This window comes from Streptopelia decaocto, assembly GCF_964273445.1.
Source record: "Streptopelia decaocto genome assembly, chromosome: 2".
Taxonomy (NCBI): Eukaryota; Metazoa; Chordata; class Aves; order Columbiformes; family Columbidae; genus Streptopelia; species Streptopelia decaocto.
Window position 1 is genome coordinate 118,280,443 of NC_138655.1, and position 22,729 is coordinate 118,303,171.

The 22,729-nt window shown below is 37.8% G+C and overlaps 1 protein-coding gene across 4 annotated transcripts in view; it reads right to left on the reverse strand.

Moving 5' to 3' along the window:
• The window catches only part of NEK11 (NIMA related kinase 11), a 91,225-nt gene that overhangs the window by 14,072 nt on the left and 54,424 nt on the right, over positions 1–22,729 (reverse strand). For 3 of the 4 annotated variants that reach the window (XM_082044411.1, XM_082044412.1, XM_082044414.1), the window contains 2 exons: positions 11,088–11,215; positions 5,625–5,685 (listed from right to left, as the gene is read on the reverse strand). The exons of the other annotated variant lie outside the window; for it this stretch is intronic. In XM_082044411.1, coding sequence (XP_081900537.1) covers positions 5,625–5,685; positions 11,088–11,215 — 189 coding nt within the window. The remainder of the gene's footprint in view (positions 1–5,624; positions 5,686–11,087; positions 11,216–22,729) is intronic. 4 annotated transcript variants of the gene reach the window in all.

A 22,729-nucleotide genomic window follows, 5' to 3' on the forward strand; every position in this document is an offset into this window, starting at 1 on the left:
TTAGAGATGAATTAGATTATTAAATGCACATTAAGGGCAACTCCTTTCTAAGGGACAAGTACATTTATAGCTTAAATGCACCAGAATTGTAACAACAGTTTTGCTTCTGTGTAGCATATGGGGAATTACATTATAAGAGAAAGGACAGTCACTTGAGGAAGTTCTGGGACAGATAAATACTCAACAAAAGGAAATTTACTTAGACAATATGTATTTTTCTCCATTGCTCTTGCACTTATTTATAAGAGCAAGAATCTTCTCCCTAACAGGTATGCCTCTGCTTCAGCTTGATCATTATTGTAAAATAAAAGTATTTAACTTATGACATCACTTCCCCCCTCAGAGGAAGGTACTCTTTTTGTTTCTGCATGTATATATATTAAGACATACCTGTATATGCAAATACACATACATATATATGTGAGAAATACACACACACACTCTTTCTGTTTACAGGCCTCGTGGGCTGTTGCAATATTTAAGGCTCACAGACTGCTGTGGTCTTCATCCACAGGAACAGAGAAGTGCTGAATCACAGAGGACCGTCAGAGCTGTCAGCTCAAATATCCTGTAATTTCATGTTGCCACTCCATCACACAAGTCCCTGCTTAACCTAAGGAATTTATTTATTTATTGCCGCTACTGTTCCCATTGGAAGACAATCCCAGAGCCTCAATGAGACCTGGTGGCTAAAATCTCTCTTCTAATTCCCAGAACAGTTTCTTCTTGCAAAATATTTGGCATTAGAACTTCACTTCCCAAAAGAGAAAGATATGTACCATGGTGGAGCTACCTCCTGCATACTTGTGTGTGTTATGCCACACAGAACCAAAGTTCTGAACAGATGCAGGAGGGCTCTGCATAGGATTTGAACAAGCCAAAAGTCACACAAACACTTAACACAATGCCTTGTCTAAATGCATACACACTCCTCTCCTAGCAGATGTTTTTTAGCTTGGATTCAGCTGAGGTTTAGTTCAGATTGCATTAGCATTGATCACATGCAGCCAGAGGGAACTATGAGCAGCATAGACACCCCCAGAGTACTAAATGCTCCCCTGGAATGTGTAATCATTGCTTTCCCAGGAGTGAAGCTCCTATGTCTTACATGATGCTAGATATTGATCACACAAGGTCGAGTATTGAGATAAAAACTTTCCATTGTGAGGGATCCTACTGAATTGCTCACAGTAAGTGTCTGCTGGATTCAGAGCTGTGCTGGATTCAGATCACAGAAGAAACAGATTTCTGACTCTGCTGTCTGGCTATGAACAGATGATTTACTTTCATATTTTCCTAACTTCTCATTACACCTAATGGTTAACAGTTGTCTGGTGCCTAAGTATTACAACTGAGATATAGTAAACAAAGTTTAAATGATGAAAAATGACAAGTTCAGTTCTTATTTGAAACCAATAGCTTCACCCATCAATGCAAAAAACATTTCCTGATCATTCACTGGAACACTACATATGCATATCCTTACGTTTATGCATGTGATCTGTAAGCACTCAATTCCTTTAGCAGCACTGGAAATTTCAAATATCCTGAGGGTGGCCCTGTGGAAACCCCAAGCACTGTGCCAAGCAATACTCATGACTTACTGGGTGGCACATTCCTCTTTGAGTTGGCAGAGAATCAAGGTCCAGATGGGGGGGTTTAAAGCTTCAAAAGCAATAAAAAATTGATGCCCTGAGCACCAGTGGTCCCAGGAAAACATAATCTTTGCACTATCTTAAGAAAGAGTATGCTTAGCCACAGGTCCCAGTTAAATTCTGGTATTCCTGTTATTACAGGATATATCACTGTACTAAGAGCTCAGTATACTCTTCCTGCTTAGTGGCTTCAATCTACTTATTGCTACAATATCTTCTTCTCCTCTGACATTTCATTATTAAAGACATTCTTCTTGGGGTTTTTTGGGGGGATTCCAGGCTAAATAATTTGTACTTTTTCTACCCTCCACATTCGCAGTTGGCCAAGCAAAACTTGTTCTCTACATGCAAACTAGTATCTGTCTCTCCATTTAATATGATTTTCTGGGTACTATGATGCAGCTGCAAGGACTACAGATTGTAGGATGCTGCAAAGCTGTGTTTAGTCATAAAAAATGAGTCCTCAGTGAAAACTGCTACAAGCTTTTCATGTTGTTGCTACAACAAGCCTCAAAAATTACTCCTGAGGTGATTCATAACCCACATCAGAGGTATTTTCTTAGAAGCAGTTACTTGATTAATAATGTATTTTGCACCCTGTTCGATCAGTTTGCTTACCCATACATCAACATAGAAAAAGGAACTATGCTTCTTCAAAAAGTGGCCAAATAACTATCTGCATTTTTTTTTTGCAACATATAATTCTTGATTCATTAAACAAAATCAAATGAAACAACAAGAGCACTGACTTCTCATAAACCGGTATCGTGGATTTCTAAATGTATTTCAAAGACAAATGCTCTCCCAGTGTCTCGCCCAGTACTGCAGAGAACAACATAGGGCTAAAGGGCAAAAGATCTTTATCCTCTCAGGTCATGGAGTACCAGTTTGAGATTCTCACTGCATCCTTCCTGCTCTGTTGAAGATGAAAGGATCTGTAGGGAAACAAATCCTCTGGCTGACATTTACTCACAGATACTTGCATGTAAAATGGGTGATTATGGTTATCTGGTGAGACTTTTCGTACATTATGGCCCAAAGACATTCCTAGTAAGATTTCTGCTAACAGCTGAACAATTAACTGGTGATAGACCTACTGCATCTCTTGGTAAGCCATTATGTGTTGCGAAGATATCTCCACTGAATCATAGACTTCTGTTTGGAATTTGGATTTCTTTCTTCAGCTTTCACTGCTACATATGAGATCCTACAATGTCTTTTTCTGAAAGATTAAAAAACTCCTTAGAACCAGATGTATTTTCCTGAGGTTATAAACAATACAAAGTGACCCAACTGCCTCTGACCATCTCCTCCTTTGAGATAAGCAGATCTAGTAAACTGCAAAACCAGTTTTTCAAACTTCCTTTCATCTTGCAGTTCTTTTTTTTTGATTTTCCCAATTTTTAACACTTTATCAGCATGGACTGACTCTCTTATTTCAAATACAGTCCACATGGAACTGAATAGCAAACCCAAAATGAACCTTGTACCACAATAAAGCATTGGTATTCACAGTGACTCAGTGGGAATTCTTCAGGTAGTTAATTCAAAAGTCCTTTTACCCTCCAACACTGAGGTTTATACTAAAGAAACTTCACCTGTGGAAAAACAATGCATATTTATTGCATCATCTTTATCGCAGCCCTTGCTGACACAAAAATAGTTCTAGCTTTATTGTACTCAGGTGTTCTTTAACATCTGCTTGAAATGGTATATATTTTTTTTTCTCAGTATCTTCAACAATGAAAGATACCACAAGAAATTCTGGCCAGGCCAGATTTCTGCATCTGCCCTGTTATTGCCATGAAATCCATACTGTTTTCAGGAGTAGCCATTATAATGTTGTTGTAGTTCTGTAGCCCAGTAATATGGTATTGCCACTGCTGGTACCAGGTCACAAAATTGGACTTGAGTTTGCAAGGCTTCAGGATCTGTCTGAACTTGTCTTGACCTGCCACAAACTTTTAAAATTTAATTTATTTTTTTTTACTTTAATTTTTTAATTTAATTGCTTAAGTTGAAAAAGTAGTTCTTCTAATGACCAGATAGTTGTGGCTACTTTGTTTTATTTCCACTTGGTTTTGTATCATACAACCTGCATTTTTAGATGGATAGTAGTATTCTGTGTAGAATGACACATTTATAACTAATTTAATTCAATTAATGTAGAGAAATACAGGCCTTGTACAACAGCAAATGCTTTGAAAAGTGGGGACAAAGGATGAGGTATAAAGGACTACGAGTATGGGATGACACAAGGTGGGGCACAGGCTGGTACTGGCAATCCCATGGCTATAATCAACGTGCTAGTGATCAATTAAAGAAATGCAGACCTGAAAGTGGACATAACTAGCTGTAGGATGAACAAAGAGAACACATATCTAACCTGTGTAAAATGCATCATATACAGAAAATTTCAATGTAAAATGAATTTGCAGCCCAGTGAAGAAAAAGCAAGGTATAAATGAATGTTAGCAAACATAAAAATAACCCCAACTGCAGCTTTGTAGCTTGACATTGGAAGAACTTTAAAAAGCAAATGTTTTAACTTCTTCAGTGACACCGAGCATACAAAGATAAAAGGAAACCTAGCAGATTTCTTTCTTATTATCATCATGTTTGGAACAGATCATACAAACCTAATTACTATCTCAGCTTGGAGAAAGGCTTTAAGTTTCAACACAGACTGGTAGAGATTTTTTTAATGTTTAGAGCACAATTTAATTCTTTAATATTACAATTTTAGAAGGCATCTTCTTGTTCTTAATAATGAAAGAAAAAGAGGAGGACAGGAGTCTCTTTAATTCGAGGATTTTTAAAAAATACCACTGTTTGTCTTTGGTTAATACTCTGGGTTATTCCTAGAAGCCCTCAAGGCAATTCCTCTATTTGATTAAAACAGCAAAATATTAAAGCATAGAGCTAAATTTTGTCCTTATTTCCAGTTCTGTAAACCCACAGCAGACAATGATGCTGCAAATATATAAATGAGTGCAGAACTTGAAGACAAACTGGACATGACTGTTCTTTCCTTCAGCCCTAAAGATCTCCCCGATGTGGGACCCAGAAGGTGATCAGACACGATTCAGTGGCTACATGACTATGACGGCTTTGATTACTCCTTTAGATCCTTTTTCTTCTTTGCTTTTCTCTTTCCATCAGTCCATGTTCATGAGCAGGGGTGAAACAGGGCTTGGCACTGAAGGAATCTCTTGTGTCAGAGCCACAAGATAATACTAAGGCAGGTTTATCCTGACTGAATGAGTGTAAATGAGGCAGCTACACGAGACTGTGGTTCCCATGGGAGCCTTTGGGAACTCAACTGGGCTTTCAAGGACAGTGACTATGCCAGCCTAAGTAGACAGCCTTCTTTCATTTAAGTCTTCCTTTTTCTTAAGTACAACACGAGAAATCAGGCTTTCAAACTCTAACTTTATAGACAGAATGTGCAGGAGATTTTAGGATTAAATTCCAAACTGAAATTCTCTGTGATTTTTCTGTGCCTGTAATGAGACACTGTAAAATAAAATATTATCCAAACCTGGATCATAGTTTATTTTTTTATATATATTTTTTCATTTATTTTGTCTTATTGTTACCGGTACTAGAAACTATAAAACAACCTACATATCCTTAAATATTTTTTGTCTTGTTGTTACCGGTACTAGAAACTATAAAACAACCTACATATCCTTAAATATTTTCCTCTGGAAAAAGATGGCAGAATCCAAGTTTTTAAAAGCTTTTTTTATAACATTCCACATTTCTGACCATCATACTTCATGGCTCTGTTATTTTCAACAAAAGCACTTCACTGCCTATGCCTTTTGTTTTGGCATATTTATATTTCTCTGCAGTAAACTAAAGAAGCAATTTTATTTTATTGCAAAATGGAAATAATTGGACTGTGATTAATACAGACCTCTAATAACTGCTGCTGTTACATTTAAAGAAGAGCTATCATCTTACCCCATGAGCTATTATTCAGGACACTCTCCAAATACTTGACCATTGCCTCGATATCACTGTCCTGAGGACAAATGAAATAAGGAATAGCATTAGTGTGAGCACAAACTTAAATATAAACACTATGTACCAGAGTTACGATCCCACAAACATAAAGGACTACAGAGAGTCTACATTGCTCAAGACCTTTTCTGTATTTGTTTACCCTAAAACACCAGGCTTGGGTATGATGTTATATACAATTATTTACATCAGATTCCTTGCAAAACACTATTGTGTAGAACAACTGTGCTTGGAGTTTAAAGAAGATATGCTTATCATGGAGGGTACTGTGCAATCTCTGAAAAACACACCAGCATTTTTTCATCTGTTAGGTCTGGAATAGCTAAACCAATATTACGTTGAAAAAGGCAAGCGTGTACTTCCTGACTATACCCAAATTTCTTATGTGTATGATAGCTGCCCACTGCAAATTAATACTTATGTTTCATGTAATTACATCTACTTACATATCTAGTAACAATGACTAATTGAAAAAAATTGAATTAAGAAGATATTTTAGTACTTTTCTATTTCAAGTATTCTGTTACTAGGTAGATGATTAACAGTTTTGCCATAATATCTTTCATGTGAAATGCTGTTCATATACACAGATGAAATTTAAATATCTGTCCATTAAGCAATGATCGTGCTCCAGGAAGTAGATCACAATTTTATTAAAATCCAAGAGAAACGTGGACTCTGAGCTTCTAGAAGCTGCTGCCATATCACATTTGACAACATGACATTTCCTGACTATTTAAAACTGAAAATCAGCCCTTGCTGAAGAATCTGCCAAAAATGATTATTTTAAAAAATACTGCGCAGCCTATGGCTTTAAAATTTAAAACACTGGAATAAAAAAATAAAAGAATAAAAAAGCAAAACCGAGATCAGTATTGACCTCAGCTTCTACAATGGACAATCTGCTTTATATTTCTCTGTGACCTTACTCAAAATGCTCATTTTAAATTTCTCGAACGGAGGAACTGCCAGTATACCTTAACAGGACAACAATAATTGCTGGCAATGACTGTTAGCTAGTTAGTGACCTTTCAGTGCAAGTGAGTGCTACCATGGATGAGCATGACCTAACCTTTCATTATCCTATGTTGTTACATAGGCTTATGTTTGAAACAGGCTCCGCTATTTTAGCTGAGGTTTGCAAGATGGGAATCAGCTTCTTTGTTGGCTGTTTCAACAAACAACCCAAAGGATTATAGGTTTGAAGGAGCCTCTTTGCCCTTCTGGAAAAAAAAAAAAACATGGTAAATGGCCACATACAATAATAACAGAATTGATTTAATAAAACCTTTTTCTTCTTTTTTTAATGGAATAAATACTGTAATTGCCAAACCCTTGACTTCTCACAAGAGGACATAGTATTTACTCCAAATATCACAACAGAGGTGATTTTTTTCCCACTATGCTCTAAGGCAAAAGATACACTTTCACCACTTTCATCACCACTGGTTTTCAAAGAAACTAGCTGGCTTAGCTTGGCTATCTTAAAATAAAATTTCAATGAGGAAAAGATGTGGTTTTAACACAGTGGTAAATAGCTGAATAAATGATTAATCGATTTACACTGAGGTAGAAACTACCTATGCCTTTTCTCCACTTGGGTTTAGCAATCCAAGACAATTTTAGCTGGTTTATTTATTATGCTTATCTAGTTAATGTATTTAATTTTTCTTTTCTTTTTCTTCTTTATTCAGAGAAAGCAAAGCCCTACAGAATAGACAAGGGACTCTGACGGACACGCAGAAGAGAGGCACTCCTATGTGTAAGAGCCAGCATGGATGAATGCTCCCACTTTTCAAATGCGGTAAGAACAAAACTTTTCTAACAGCAACAGGACATGACAAGGCATGTGTTAGGAATCCAGTGGAGCATTTTTTGGGTGACAGCACACAGACCACCCACAGGCACTGGAGCTATGATAATTTATGCCTGCTGATTATCTGGCTTGACAATCTCAGAAGCGACCTCGAAAACTAAAATACAAAGCTAATGTACCACATTAGTAGACTTTGTCATAATGAGGAGGGTGAATTTGCTATTACTGTCACTAAAAGAAAACACAAGGAACAAGGTGATGAATTGCAGTAAAAACTATCCATTAGCATCTCTGCTAAATGAAAGCCAATGAAAGCTTCACTGCACGCTAACTTTTCAGGATGAAACCTCTCTTGAGCTTCATGTTTCTTGATATTTAGAGAAACAGTTCCTCATTCTCTTTCATGTTTTCCCCCTAATTACAAACCAGTGTTTCTAAAAAAAAAAAAGGCAAAAGAGACATTATGTGGAAGAGGTAGAGGTCTGGAAAAGTAACCGGCAAATTGCTGCTTGAAATCTGGCTGTTTTCATTTCTGCTCCAAAAGAAAGGGACAAAGGACACTAAACTCCAAGGCTACAACCAAGATGAGAGGCCCAGATGTTCTTAGGGTCTGAAACTGGTGGTAACTCCACATCTGCAACTGGACAAAATAGCTGGAAACACACAGGCTCTATTGAAAGAAACCAACATGGGAAAAATAGCTGTCTCAGCTCCCATCCTGAACCTTTAAAATTATACTGATCCAGTGCCTAACTCTACTTTCTTAACTGAAGAGGTGTTGCATCCCACATAAGGCCACTACTTCTCAGTCTGTCCTGACATCTGTGGGAGCCTAACACAGCTTGAACAAATAGCTCAGATCTCTTTCAACATCAGGTAGCCCAATGTGTTGTTCAATGAGATTACTTTTCTGACCCCATGCTACTGCACGAACGTCGGAACTTTTTTTTAATCATTGTTTGAAGTAATGGGGTCACCAGGGAGCACCGCCAGATGCAGCATTTCCACACTCTCTGCACAGAAGTAACTAGTAAGGCAATCTTGGTGTTGGAAATTGAGAGATTTGCACAGATTAGGAAGGTAAATATCTTACAAGTCCTTATGCTGTGTTGCAGTGGAATGACTTCTTTATTAGCACACACCTCCAAAAGCTTAACTTATGAATGTAATTTTGAAGAAAGGGTCTAAGAATATGAACCTTACCATAGAAAGAGGAGTAGGTGTTCTGGTATTAAGTAAATGACTGCAGAAGCAAAGCCCTGCTGTTATATATATTGTCAAGATCAAATCTATTCTGGTAGGATTTGAAGCTTATTAATACTGAGCATGATCCCACCTACCTTTGAGAGGGATTCATCTCAACTGTTGACACCCAGAATGAAGATGTCCCACGCATGCTAATAACTGTAGATCCCTTTATAATCCCCAGAGGGACCACCCAGCATATTCCATCTAATCTATACTAGATGTTTACACCAAGATAACATTATTCCCTACAAATTCTTGCTTACTTCTCCTTACTGTACAGACTTTCCATTCAGTTAATTCAGACATAGGTGTCCAGATTTGTGCAGCTAAATTTAGTCTGCTTTGACCTCCGACTTATTGCACAATTTTTCACTTGAGAAAGGGAAAGTTGAAAATTATGCTCACTTCCCAAGAGAAAGAAAAGGTGACTGTGTCAATATGCAGAAACACATGTCTGCTTTATCTAAGGTGGGATCAACACAAGAAAAAACAAAGATGGACAATTAGTTCATTTGATAGAGGAAGCCCTAAAAGACAACTGGTCACAAGGGGTGCTTCCAAGTCAGCCTGTGCAGGCCAGTTCACAGAGGGTTAATGCTCTGTGTGCACACAAACTGCTGGTAAAGCCCAAGGGCCACCTGGGCTGGACACAGACAAGAGGGTGCCAGTGGGAGAGCTCTGCCAGCCCATGGAGTCAGTTCTTGTCATCACCAAATTCTGCATCACTGCAAAATGAGGGAATGTCATTGCTCAGATCTGACTGCCAACACCTAATTTATTCTGTGTTATTGAGAAATCTATTTTTGTCTTCTGCCCTTTGCTAATTCTAAGCAGCAGTCTGCCTGTTCAAACACACTATTGATTGACACTTAATGATACCGTCAATGAAAGTTGAATGAAAATTTCAAAACACATTCTAAAAAAAAATAATTATCTCAGAGTCTGATGAAAATGAGCAATAATTTATTTTCGAGAATATCTTGTGGTAGACTTTCTGGGAAACACAGTGTTTGCAAGTTTATGTGTTGTGGGTAAACACAAGACCTAGCAAACTGAAAAAAAAAAAAACATTGTCTTAGATATTCCACTGATTTACAACTGACTAGCGATTTCTTTAGACCACTACTGAATAACACTGATCCTGAATTTTAAAGCATCCTGCTTGTTTAGTTTGAAACCTGGAAGGACATTTCTAGATTGAATGAAGCTGCTTCTGAGTAAACTTCAACTTTAACTGATGAGAGAGTTTCAGGACTCTTTGCTACCATGGTAGAAGTAGAATTCTGATTTCTCACACAAACATATTATTTTCACCTTAAAAACTACATCTTAGAGAAGCCATTAGCTCAAAAGTTTCAAAAATCAGTATCAGTTATTTATAATTTAGGGAAGAGTGTTAGCATACTTGGTTGGTTCCCTAGAATGCAAGAGACATCACACTGTTCTGCAAAATTTGCACATGAACTCAGAATAACATATATGATCCTAAGCAGAACCAGGCAGCACTATTGAGAGGCAATGCACGCAATACTTTAAGCTAGTGGCCCAGGGGAGAAATGAATTGTTCTTGAATACTTTAGGAAGATCCATTTTCAGAACTGACTTGGGCATTTAGGTTCATTGATTTCACTGAGACTTGATCACTGGAGATAAGATGCACCTCAGCTCATTCTGATCAGATCTAAATTAGGTGCCTTTTCCAATAATCTTCAAACTTCTTCACACTACAATCCCTAAGATTTTGTTCTGGCAGTCTCACCTGATAAAGCTACTTTAAGCCTTTCAATAATAAGTTTTCTCTTCACTGGCACTTTCTGAGATTCTTGGGAAAGTTTACACATTTGCTGGTCAAGTCTTGCAGTTGTTTAGCCTCATAGTTCATTACACTGTCCTAGAAAATATGTCTGATACAAGCAAGAAGTGGCAAGTAGAGGTGCCAATCTTTGTCGAGGAATTAGAACTGGAATTTAGATCTTATGCTTGAAGTATACTTTCAGCTTGAATTTAATTTTCCCATGCTAAGATGTGAGAGAACCCCACTCTGAGTCTTTTACAGTCACAAGGAAGTTTACTGACAACAACCAGCTTATGGCATTTATGGGAGTGTTGTCCTTAATCTTGAAGGGATGCAAGAATCTTTCTCAACAATGTCTCAGAAGAATTACATATGCATAAACATATAATTAATTCATGGTATTTATATACACACGCATCCCTATTAAAAAAACAAAACAAAACTAATTTCATTAATGTCAGTAGGATAAAATCTCGGAAGAAGCTTAATTTCATATGGAAAACAAGCATCAAGTGTATACTGCTTTCTCAAAGGTCACATATACCTGGTGATTTGTCTTAAAGACCGTCTGTGACACTTCCACATCCTCCTCCTCCTCTTCACTGCCTTCTGAACAGGATTCAAACTCATCATTATAATATTCTTCTGCAATTTCTGGGTCTTCAGGGATCTCTAAAGGAAATTATGAGTTCAAAGTACAGAGACAGACAATATGCATGATGTTAAAGAGATAAAATGGATTTTATACCATCCATGTTATGTCACTAGCAATGCATTCTGTAATTGAAATAAAGGGATAGGTTTTCAGATTAAAATGTTCATCTTTGATGACATGAGCAGTGTTAAAGCTGTCTCTGGCAAAAGGTCAGATCCTCATCATATGCAAATTAATGACCTCAAAGGGTCTGTATTGATTTTGGTCCAAAATCACTGAACCATAGAATAACCCAGACTAGAAGGGACTTCATGGGATCATCTTGTCCAAGAAGGGTCAGCATTGAACTGAATCCAGCGTTTGTGACCTGAAATCATGCCCCAGTTTGGTTTTCTCTGACACAAATAACCTGTGGCAAATACAAGTGCTACGCTAAAATGGAAAATAATATATACCAGGTACACATTTAAAAGACAAAAGAAATAAAGATCAGTATATTTTTCCAAACTCTCCTGAAGCAAAAGCATAACAGAATAAAAGAAACTGGTGTAAAGTCAAGCTACACATACTTGTGTGTTGTGCTTCCTCAGTCTGTTACGATACCAATTTTAGTAATAGCAGTGAGTGCAATATTAATATAGCAAACAAGCCTATGAAGTACAACAATCGTTACTAAACGTGTCCATCACAGCATGGAAAGGCATTGCAGTCACTCTGCTTCAGGTGAAATCCTTCAGTATCCCAGAATCCATAAGCGAGGAGTTAGTGAAACAGCTCAAGGCATGACTGCACCTTCTTTGTTGAGCTGCCCTTTCTCAGCAGAAACACTTAGGCATATGTTGAACTTTAAGTAGAAGCTGGACTGTGGTGACTATTTGAATAAAAAGCAGAATCCCCTCTTTTCCAGACAGAAACCTGCAAGGCAAAGAGTTGCACATCTCTTTCACACAGAGAGAGGCTACAGGAGAGCTAACACCCATACTTTGATTTTAGGCAGTCCCTTCCTGATTTATCAAGATAAGTTAGATCCAAGCACAGGAAGAATATTTTTATGGTAACAGTTTTCAAAGAGAAAATGTTTGAGATCCATCTTTGCCTGTTATTATTACAAGAAGTGTTGGTTGAATGTAAAAATTGCTTAATATTCAGCTGTCATAAATCACCATATTCCTAACTTTATCTACTGCTGATTTCCACCGTACTCCCCAATTAAATCTACCACTTAAAAGAAATGTAAAGTGACTTATCTTAAATATTACTACATTGAGAGAAATTAATTTCAAACAATAGGACATAAAAATGTTAAATGGTTTGGGTTTTTTTTTTTTACTTAGTTCACATGGATAAAAAGAAAACAAAATAATTTAAACAGGGAAATACAATTAAAATCCATTGGAGTTTGGGCAGGAGGAATATTTCTGATCTTTAAGGCATAAGAAAGAGAACTTAGGAAAAAAGTGAAAAAGTATTTATCTGCACCAGTAGGTAGTTGAAGCTCTCCTGTTGAGATACGATCTCTACTATCTACTGTCTCCAAAGTATTTTTTTAAAAATACTTCATTTTTTTATAAACTTGATTGACCTCAAAAATACTGACACATGGCACATTTTCACTCAGGTTTCTCTGTTTTAAAATATTTAGGGAAGCTGCATAAGAGCACCGTGCTCCACTGCCACAATTTCTAATTTTTTCTGTTTCTAGTTTTCACTTTTCTTAGTTGAAGGAAAAGAAAAAAAAAATCAATATGTGGCCTTGCAGGCAAAGACGTCCCCCCAGCCCAAAAACTTTTTCCCACAAAAGAAAACATTTATTATTGTGTTTAATTGCTTGAGTTCTACAAAGTGCCATTTGACAGAAAAGTCTAACACTTCATTTAAAAAATATACATCTTAAATATCATTCCTTTTTACATGGGAAAAACAATACAAAATGAAAATACATCTCATTTTCCAGTTGGAGCAAACATTAATTTTTCTTTCTTGCAGAGAGGCTGCCATTCCTGTGATTAGTACAATTTTATTAGGTTCATTTGCATTCTATCTATGTGTATATATGCGTTCACATACATATGAAACAGACTATTTATTATGCTATAAACCAAACATTGGACTGCACCAGTGTTTTCTGAGTCATCTTCTCCTCCCACATTGTGGGTTTGTTTACTGTTGTACTAAAAAAATCATTTCTCCCCTTCCCAAACAAACAAGGTATCAAAATCGTATTTTTACTCATAACTGTAACTTCAAAATGTCTGCTCTGGCTACAGGAAAGCTCTGTACTTTGTGAGTAGCTCATGACCATCCAAAACTGCTAATGCCTCTGAACTATGCGGAGAGGCTGGCACTGGACACATCCCACTTCCATGCCAGCCTTTGCATCCTTGTCAGAATTGCTCGCTTCACCATTTGTGAAATTGTTTCGACAGCTGTTCATATAGTGACAGTTAATCTGAGCTCAGCAATATGATTTTAAATGCTAGTTCAGACACTAGAGACGTTCCAGGGTACACAAGTTTACTGGCCCTGATTCAGAAACTATTCCAAGTGACACGTCTGAAAGAAGACAGCGGATGAGAACTTGAGGTCCTTAAAACTCCTTGGTTTTATGACAAGAACCTTTAAAGAAAGTGCCTTCAAAACATCAACACATTCTTTCAGACTACTTGGTTCTATATAACAATTCCTTCAGTACTACTAAGTAGATCCAGGTCCCAGTCCTCCATGTGTTACAGATGCAGAGACACGTCTCTGGTTCTCTGCAGAATTAATCTGAGTAGAGAACAGCTTATATAGTTGAGACCCAGGATCAGCCCAATTTCAAGAACACATAAGCTGGATTTAGCACAGCACATATCATAAATCAACATGGTAAGCTGTACCCATGCAGGTCTAGTAAAATCTAAGTGCAGATAACTTGAGAGAGCTGGTATTTCAGCTCAGGGCAGGCACTGTCAGGGGAAGTTGGGCCCCATATGTTTCTATTTCCACGTCTGCAGTCCATTCTCTAGAATATTTTCTACCTGAATTTTCGCATGATCCTCGATATTTCATATACACATCTAATTTCCACTAACCAGGTAGCAAAAGGCCAGTTACTGCCACCATCCCTGAACGTTATCGGTGCAGTTGCACACCTTAGCAATGTGGCATGGAAGAAAACTCCTTGGTTTGCACCTTCATAGGAGCAGTTCTAATACAAACGCTGCTCTTTGGGGTAGGTCTTTTTTTTGCACACCTTTGCAAAGCCCAGGATGGATTCCAAGGCCAGGACCTTGACACTGACTTTATTCTGAAATAAAATAGAAATTAAGCTTATTTGCGCCTGGAAGGTATTTGGGTAAAAAAGTGGTGCTAGCGAGGTGAACATCAACTCTATCATATCGAAAGAGGAAATGAAACTGCTGCTGCAGAACCCAGGGTACCCTGCCTCTTTACTTCCACAGCTTGACAGGGAGAGCAGCATCAGATTTAAGAAGGTCCTGACACCATCTGCAGCCCATTGGACCCCCTCACTCACACAGACCTCCTGACCTACCCGAGCACAGTGAGCCCAAATCACCCTCCTCTCCTTGCATGTGACCCTGCTTTCCTCACACACCCTTGGAGAAGAAAGGCGATGGTAACATCCAATACAAAGGTTTCTAATACTGTGCCAGCTTCTAGAACACGCAACCTGATGGCTGCAATATTGCTGTAATATCGTTGCCCCTCAGATGCCTGTTATCCCTCTGATACATCATACTGATACACTCATAATGGAGTGGAAAGCAAGGTTTCTACTGCTGCTTCTGCCACCTAACACCCTCCGATCTGTCAGCTGATCTCTGAAAACACATTAAATTTTATCTAGCCGTGCATATTGCACTAAGGCTAGCAATGGTACCTTTTATTTGCTCACTAAGCATGTAATTCAGAACAAACTCAGCTATTGCTCAGGTATTGCTAGGCAGCTAGGTATAGCATTGAGACACTTGATATTTGGTCTTAGAAACTCAAAAGAAAATGAGCTCTGAACAACAGCAATCCTCTTTAGATTTCTTTCTATGTATTACTATGATGTTAATAGTGGAAGGGTAAAAACCCATTATCTAAAAAAATCATAAAAGCAAGATTATTTCCCAAGAAGACAAGCTATGCAGAAAACAAAGGAATGTGATACTTGTAATATTTTGCTTAAATCCACCAAGAGCTTGTTTCAGGTAGCGTGATAACTTAGCAACAACAGTTTTCTCCAAAGAGATGAAAATACTCTGATAAATATCTTTAATTTTCTCTTGCCTTGAAGTCATAATTGGTGCATCGACTCAGCATTCTCGCATTTCAGTGCATGCAGAAGACAATAAGTAAGGCCACTTTTATTTTTAAAAAGGAGAAGAAGAAAAAAGAAAACAGAACAGTATAACCTATGATCATTTTCACCACTTGCATTCACAGTAACAAAGTCACACTTGACTCTTAAGGACTAGTGTACTTTTTTAATCCCAAAGCTTCATTGCATCTCTGCAAAAAAGGCAGATTTTCTCAGCTGTCACTTTCCTATTTTAAGGAAAAAAGTTGTTGCAGTTTCATGTGGCTACACTCCTCAATCTGCGCAATCCTGCACACAGCAAAGTGAAGAGCAAAGCATTTGACTGCTTTGACAAACGTACTGTCATCAGGTATGATGCACTCTCAATGTGACATGAACCAACTCACTGAAAAGCGGTGCTGCGCAGCGACTGTTATGGGCTACCACATCTCTGCTACCACACGCTGCCAGAAAGCTTGAAAAATTAAGAGGGGGGATGAGCCAGGACACAGACACTTGCACTGCTCCCCTCACAAGGCTTTGGACACGAGCCTTGCTGGGCCAAGAGCTGAGAAAAGCATTCCTCTGCCTTCTTGCTGGGCTGCAGGACAGCCCAGCGGCAGGACCTCATCCGTAACGCGAAAGTGCCCCTGGTCCTTTCTTTTCTGTGGAAATGCAGCAGCAAATTCCAGTTTGATCCCACCTGAGCAGGTGGGAAGGAGCATCGCAGCAGCCCCCACGCTTGGCAGGGGGCTGGAGAGCCTGGTGTGCAAGGAGGGGCTGGGAGAGCAGAGTCTGTTAGGCCCTCAGAAGGCAGGGTAAAGGGGAAACCTTTGTGTTGTCTATGGCTATTGTGCTCAGAGAACAAAAGGAAGGTGGAGCCAGAATCTTCTCAGAAGTGACTGTGTAGCCTCATCTAAGTGTTTCTGGTCTGGCAGGGGGATTGGACTAGATGATTTCTTGAGGTCCCTTCCAATCCCTAACATTCTGTGATTCTGTGTGATTCTGTGTAACAAGGATAGGGCAAGAGTCAATGAACATCAGCTGGAATATCATAAATTCTGGTTTGACATTAAGAAAAAAAAATTACCAGAGTGATCAAGTACTGGAATGGGGCTTAAAGAAGCTGTAGGATCTCAGTCCTCAGAGGTGTTCCAGGCTTGATCAGATACAGACAAGAGGGACCTGATCCGATCAGACCTGCTCTGAGCAGGGGATGAGACTAGACTGCCACAAGTCCCTTCCAACCTAAATTATTTTATAATTCTGAGGATACATGATGCTCCATAAATAAACTGTTTCGAATTATTCCAGATGTACTTGTGCGTGTGCATCTATTTAATGTACGCACTCATAAGCTAAGCAGAAACTTGCCTGTTTCTGTATTCCCCTGCAACATGCACACTTTCTCACAAGTCACCAGCCAGAGGAGATGGTGAACAAGGCTGGCCAGCACTCTTCAGAAAAATGCATCAGTGATCATGGAGGGAGAAAACAGAAAGGGATTTCTCCCTTCAAGGGAGAAACAAGAAAGAGCTCAAGTACTGTCACAAGAAGAGAGGTTTGAAACACAAAGATATGTTTCCCTGAGCTACATAATCCTAAATGAGAAATTCTACTGCAAAGGAGAGGAAGGGTCCCGTGCACATCTGCAGTTCAGGTCAATGCTCATAAAATTAGGAAAAAATAAGATAATTCTATTATTATAATTTAAGCTCACTCAGATTGGTTTGGTTTGTTTGTTTGTTTTTCCTTCAGTGCAAAACCAACACAAATAAATAAAAAAACTTTAAAAGTTTCCCCCAAAGAGATTCACCATTCTTTGTTCAGCTATAGATGAGATACACATTATTAAGCTCTGAAGCTTCATTGTTTAGAAAGTCAGTGGAAGCTTTTGTCCAGCTCTTCTAAATTAGGCTGAAAAAAAGTCTCAGAAAATGTGTTTAAGAAGTTAACTAAGGGATGTAACAGGACTTTTGTGCCCATGAAAACCTTGTGCGATCCTTTTGGCTAAGCACAAAAGGACTATGAAGTCACTAAAAGAATCACCTTCTGACATGGCCATGTACAGCATAGACATAAAGTAAAATAGCTTGTTCTAAATGAGAACTAGAAATATAACAAAAGTTAATCACTAATACTTTATAATTCTCCTTTTTGCATTTTTAAAGGGAAAAACATTTCATTCACTTGTGGGCTTCACTGAGTGATAGTCTACTATCATGAAAAGTCTAGGAAAAACAGAGATAAAGAGGATGTAAATCAGAGTAGCCTTATGGGGATCATCTACTATTTGATCTTAGAAAGGAAGTAGCTAGTTTCAAAATGTTTTTCGAAGAATTTTTTATTTTTTTAACCAAAATGAAATTTAAAAATACGTATTTTATTTGAAGGACACAGTTCTTTTTCCCAAACCTTTCACCTCCTTGTATTTTATCAGTATGCAGAGAGACAAAACACAAGAGGAAGAAAGGAGCTGCTAAAAGGAGTTGTTAGCAAAAATAAACAGCAATAAGTAACACTTTCATCACATTTTTGGGCATTTTGTTTGCTTGTTTGTGGGGTTTTTTGGTTGGTAGGTTGTGGGGCTTTTTTGTTTGTGTTTTTTGTGTGTGTATTTTGTTGTCATTGTTGCTGTTTTCTTTTCTTCTGATTTTCTAATTGTCACGTACACAGAACTGGGAGCTCTGGTAGGCAGTGACAATGAAGAGGAAGCCATGCTGCCTTTCAAGCACGTCTTAAAGTTCAGCAAATCTAAAAATTCCCCAAATATTCAGAAATCCTTTTAGTACCGATGGGTGAATGAAGACAAAGAACAATATAGCGATGTAGTCAAAAAGAGGGGGCACTTAGTGAGTCTTGGAAGCCATTTCCTTCATGCACAAAGAGGCCTTATTACTGTAAAGGCTGCCTTACTATTTGCACAGTTTCCAGCAGGAACAGAGCAAGAGCTATAAATTAAAGGAAAAATGACCACGAAGCCAGCTTATGACATAAATTTAAAACTACCTTAGCCCTTGAGTTATTTTAAACTTTTTTGATTAGCCCAATATACTTTCAAACAAAAACTCAGTTTTCCTGTTGAACCTGACAGACACTGCCTAATACTTTACCTTTCAGTCTGACAATAGTGTTGAGAAGGAAAGAGTCCACGTATTAATACAAAACCCACCCCTTAAGACAGTCACTTCCTTCTCCTTGAGATTCAGGGCAAGAATGCCATTTTTAAGACATAGATTGGGGATATTTTCACAACTATAGTTTTCTGAAAGAGTAGAAAACAAATGGGAACAGTTGAGATCCAAACGTGGTGTAAGCGGTTGTGCGCATGAGAGTCTGGATGTAGCAGAGATGTAAAACACACTTCATTTGGATATAAGCAGTAACATAAGTAATATGATGAACAAGTATAAAAACAAATAAATGATTGCAATGGAGCAAATCTAGGAAAAAAAAGTATTGAGACCTTGAAGAAACTAACTGATGAAAGTCAACGTATTTACTAAACCACAGGAGCACATTTTGTTCCATGGAGAAGATAAAATAGCAGGAGAACGTAAACCAAAATCTACATTGGAATCACCTTCTCATTTCCTCCAGCTAATTATCCAACAGTCGCATGCACTGAAAGCTAAACTGGTAGAAACTGCAAACTAATTCCATATTTACAACTACTTGCTGAGCAAATTCCCCCTCATTTGGAATCGGCTCCAGCTTCTTGCATCACCATATCATTTGGCCCAGCTCCAAAGAAATGTTATTTAGTTTTATAAGTGATCCAGAAAACTCTGACTGGGAGGTGGACTGGAATTCCTTATTGAATATTTTTCAACACAATCCTGTTCACAGCTGCTTTGTTTGCAAGTAAATGCCTGGTGCATCTCTATTTACATTGGTTTAAGCTTGAGTCTAAAGTTCAGTGTAAAGATATATTGCCCTATAAGTAAGACAACTTAGAATAAAAATCAGTATCTTTCTAAGGAAGACTTAAAACATCTGCTACAGAATCTAGTATATGGTATTTTTTGTACATATACGATCATGGTGCATTTGCTTCTAACTGCTTCCTAAATTCACACAGTGTATGTTAAATGCTTTTTTAACATAATGCTTTGGAAAGAATGGACTTCCCATGTACGTTTTAAAAAGACTTGGCCAGAATAATTTTAACTGTAGTCATTCACCAAGGTGAATTTTGAGAGAGGCCCCATCCATCAATGCCAAACTAAATCAGTATGAAAAATACATCAGAAAAAAAAAAAAAAAAAGAAGCTATAGAGTAACATAATTTGCTCTCCTCACACTTTCAAAGTGTTTGGGGTTTTCTACATCACTGCTTTGTAAAGACTTCATTCTGCAAGCTTCCCTCTGCGAAGCTGTAAGAGCGAGACTTCTTGTAAGAAGTCAGCTGTGAGTTTTTGTGAAGCTATGAAAAGATTTAAGTAGCTAGGCATACCAAACAGAACACAGTTTTGGAAAAGTTTTCCTGAGGAGGTTATGAGTAGAGTTCAATTCCTGATGGTCCTCAAGCAAACTAAAGCATTCAAGTTAAAACTTGAAGATAACGGAAAATGTATAGTAACATCTACATAGAGGTTTCTAAATTCCTGTAAACACTAGACTCCAAAATGTCATAAAATTCCTTTAATATCTCTTTAATTGTATGGTTGCCCTCATGGAAGAAAGGTTTAAATAAGGAGCTATAAGGAGCTATAACCAAAGCAAAAAATCAGATCTCCAAAGGCAATACCTCTAGGGAAGAACTCCTTAAACAAGAGGACTAATGCTTCAGTCAATTAAAAATTAAAAGAGCATTGATTCATTTTCCTTTTTGTGGCTAAAACTTGAAAATGTTGTTAAACCTTGCTTTTGCTAGAATATATCAAATTTACTCTTGGTTTAATTGAATCTGGGACAAAGTGGGATCTCAGTAGGAAACGGAGCAGTGAAAACACGAGGCAGATGAGCAGGTCAGAGGGACAAGCTCCCAGTGTGCCTACACCCTCAAACCCTGTGAGAGTCTCTGCAGTTTTGTCACCCCCTGTGCCAAGGACAAGCGAAGGACTGGGAACTGCAAATCCCAGAACTAAAAAGGCAAGTTTCTCTCTGCAAACATCCCACAGTATCATTTCAGCAAGCAGCAAGTCAGAGGATACACCTTGTGATCCTGGAAATGGGGTAACCACACGAAAGAGGAGACCAAAGGGTAACCCACAGCAGAAGTCCCTGCAGCACTGTTTTCTTAATTGAAACTAGTTCTGGTTACAAAAAATACTATAACAAGAATAATGCAGAAAGGTGATTAAGGCTACTTAATATAAATCTTATTCTGTTCTGTTTTGACTTGACAGACTGAAAACCAAACCAAAACAAGACGCGATTTTCCTAAAAGCCTTTGAGCAGTGTGACTGCTTGTATGATCGTATTTTGGAGTGTTACTCAGTTAATCAGTATGCATAAGTACCATTTTACAGGCACTAAATAAAATGTGCATGTGCAGAGATGCTTAAAGATGTGCTCAGAAACATTACAGGCTTTTTAGCCTTCCAAAATTTAAAAAAATACCTTGAAAAATCCTTCAACAAAGCTTGTAAAAATAGTGGAGTAGAAAAAAAACAAACCCAAACCCACAATATTTTATAATAAGTGAACATTTCCTATTTGAGGGTCAACTGAACTTTGCCCACTTGAAATTCAAAGTATTATATCCATAACTTACAATTAGCAATGGAAATGTAGAAATAATGTATGCAATTACTATAACGTACTCAGCTATTTTGGAATTGTAATGAAATCAGGGGTTTGCCAGATGTAATGTACTGCAAAATATTAAGCTAAGGAATTTAACATGTTATAATCTTTGCAGTATACAGAAATAAAAAGGAATTTAATGCAGATCAGAGAGATCATATATGCTCCTTTAATTTAGTTGTCTTTATTTTTTTACTTTTTTTTTTTTTCTGTACAAAGAATTTAAATAACATGATTAGTTAGCTTAAGTTATTTTGCTCCTTTTAACTTGACCCCTTCCCACACACAACCATGTCTATTACAAGCAGAGTAGTAGTTTATGCAGACCCGGGCCTCTTAAAGAAATGAATGTGAATGCAGGTGAAGCCCCAACTAATAATGTACTGGCAATCCAAAAATACAAGAGACAATATTTTATTGGTGGCCCTTACGTCCAGTGTTGTTTTCCCACATCGCCTTTTCCCTTCCAGGCACTTACATGCTGCAACGAGGACAAGCCCTTAGAAATATGGATGTATTTCCATCTATAATTTCTTCAATACTTAAAAAAAAATAAAAAAATCTTCCCCACTCTTGTTTACCATGTCTCATCAGCTGTGAAATTGATATGAATATAAAGTGGCACTTTAAGCCACGAATGCCAGTGTGTGGCTTTAAGTTTTCACGCCTGTTAGACTGTGGTTTGTTGAATTTAACACTCCTTATGGCTCCTGTAAAAAGCATGGGGGTTTGGTAATGGAGATAGCTTTCAACCCAGTATCTTTCAACTGTAAAACCTGATGCAAATCAGAAGGATCAAAGATGATGGTGAGGAAATGGTTGGTTTTGTTGCATCTGTAATTGCACTGAGCTATCTGGAAGCACTTTTAGATACAGTTTACGATTTTGTAGCCAATTTCAAGGCAAGTTCTACTGTAGAAATTGAATCAGAAACCTTGAACATTTAGCTACTACAGTTGTATAAGGGGATTATGCCTTGCTCTTCACGCTTTTTTCAACTGCAGGAACTGAGTTTCTCTACCTAGAGTAAACTAAGAAACTTCAGATATTGCACACTAATTTCCCACATGGATGAGTACAATTCATGTCCTGATAAAGATTTCTCTGGATTCTTTACAAGCACATCCCCATAACTAGTGTTTTCTATTTGTTAAATACCTCCACATACTTAGAGCCAGTCAATAGGAATGAAGTTCTATGCATAGTTGAGAGGAATTATGCTGTAAAATCTGGCTTCATTAGAAGAGACTGTAATCAAAGCAAAAGGACCTGCACTCAAATATTTAATGTGATGTAGTGACTGAGCAGCAATTTTCCATCCTACCTAGCCCAATGTGTGGTAGTCCACACAGCAAAGCCATGGTGGTCTATCAGTACTACAAAACCCATGGAAAAGATAACCCTCAGCATGTGAAACTTCTCTCAATATCCAGTTCGCTGGAAAAAACAGGCATCTGCTCTCCTGGTTACTTATTTAAAATCAGAAAACTAG